General features: G+C 37.6%; 1 protein-coding gene across 1 annotated transcript in view; it reads right to left on the bottom strand.

Moving 5' to 3' along the window:
* Nucleotides 1-888: 888 nt before the first annotated feature.
* Nucleotides 889-1,655, bottom strand: part of LOC105140868 (high affinity nitrate transporter 2.5-like) — a 22,292-nt gene continuing 21,525 nt past the window's right edge. The window contains exon 2 of the mRNA XM_011047902.1: nucleotides 889-1,575. Within this exon, the coding sequence (XP_011046204.1) occupies nucleotides 1,200-1,575 (376 nt within the window). The 3' untranslated portion in view covers nucleotides 889-1,199. The remainder of the gene's footprint in view (nucleotides 1,576-1,655) is intronic.

The following is a 1,655-nucleotide window of genomic DNA, read 5'->3' as shown; positions in this document are numbered from 1 at the left end:
TCAAAAGCAATACAAACAACAAAACAAGGAGGAGGAGAAAACTTCTCTACTCAACTCAACTCTCACCCTTAGCTCTCTCTCTGTGTTTCTCTCTATTTCGTGGTCTATCTCAGCTATCAATGCATCATCTATTTATAGCTGAGGAGGGAGATGATTGTTCAACAATGGTGGGCAAGTTAGGCACCCACCATTTGACTATAACTTCAACCATGGCTGCCACCAGCTATTTGTGTCCATACACATAACATCCACCAACCAATTAAATTCCTACTGAGAGTCAAATCCCCATTTTGCATTTATACTAATGCACATTTAGTCTCAAGCAGCACATACCGTAACACCATAGTGTATCATATGAGCTTCCAATATGGCCTCTGGCATTAACCTTCAAATTCTGAAAACGCACCAGAGAATTCTTCCAGTAAAAATTCCCATCATGGTCTTGCAGGGCCGGAAGGTCAACTCAGATAGAACTTGTCATACTTCCTCCCAGCAACATCAGAGAATAATTGCAATAAGGTCAGCTTGGCTTGTTGAATTAGCACAAGTATTTAAAACAGTGACATCGTTTATGTGGATTGGTTGTGAAAGCTTCATTTTGACTTGCTTGCTGTTATAGATAATATTTGTCTGTGGTTTGATTTGATCCAGACCGTTGAACAAATTATTTGATTATGATAATGTAGAATTTCAGCCAAAACTGTCCCTTTTCTTTTCTTTTGTTTTCTTCTCAATAAGATTCATTTTCTCTGAGCATATCTTCCTAGGAGAGAATTTTTTTATTCTGTTAATGTTCATGAGAATGATGTTTGATAAGATGACAGAATAAAAGATTCAGGAGACCTGTGGAACTAGATATACTATTAGCATACGAAACAGCTGAGAATCTACAGAATAAATAATTTGCCATCATTTTTTATTCTACTTACCATTTTTTTTTTCAGTTCTATTGTTCTGAAATAATTACTATGTATTTCTTGAAACTTCTTTTATTAAGGCTTTGTCAAGTACAGTGGATGTTTTCCACGGAGTTCGCTTCTGATGACTTGCCTGTGAAAATTAAACAACATTTTCATACAGGCTATAAGGCCTTACTATAACGTAATAGGTCTACATGTCCAACGGAGAAATTTTCTATCGCTCTGAGAGCTTGCAGCGTAAAACTTGAGCAGTAGAGAAGTATGGCTACGAGGCATGATCTAGACTTGTGTTGATGGGGTTTCATCTACTGGCCTGGTTTCACAATCTTGTTTTCTACCTCTTTCACGTCTGCTGTTTTCTGCAAACTTTAAGCTTGATAGATGCAGGCCTTTCTCCTTCTCCTCTGAATTCCATTCGGACAAGTAGTAGTCTTCCTCTGTAGCGATCTTTGAAGATGATGGACCACAAAACATTCCACCCCATTGTGGGAAGTATATAAAACAAATTGGAAGAGTGCAGAATATAATCATGATACCCATGAGCATTATCCCTGTCTCTTTTGAGTATTTTGATCCTTTGAAGAAAATTAGTTGAGTTAGAACGGCCCCCACATTTCCACCACCTCCAGTCATACCTGATATCAGCCCCAATGACCTGAAAATAAGAATTATGAATGGAGTCAGGAAAAGAATTCTTAGAAAAAATATGCATTTTGTGGCATTAACCTCTACAAG

This window comes from Populus euphratica, unplaced genomic scaffold (genome assembly GCF_000495115.2).
Source record: "Populus euphratica unplaced genomic scaffold, PopEup_1.0 scaffold145.1, whole genome shotgun sequence".
Taxonomy (NCBI): Eukaryota; Viridiplantae; Streptophyta; class Magnoliopsida; order Malpighiales; family Salicaceae; genus Populus; species Populus euphratica.
Note: the sequence above shows the minus strand (reverse complement) of the source record. Positions and strands in the feature narration are given on the sequence as shown.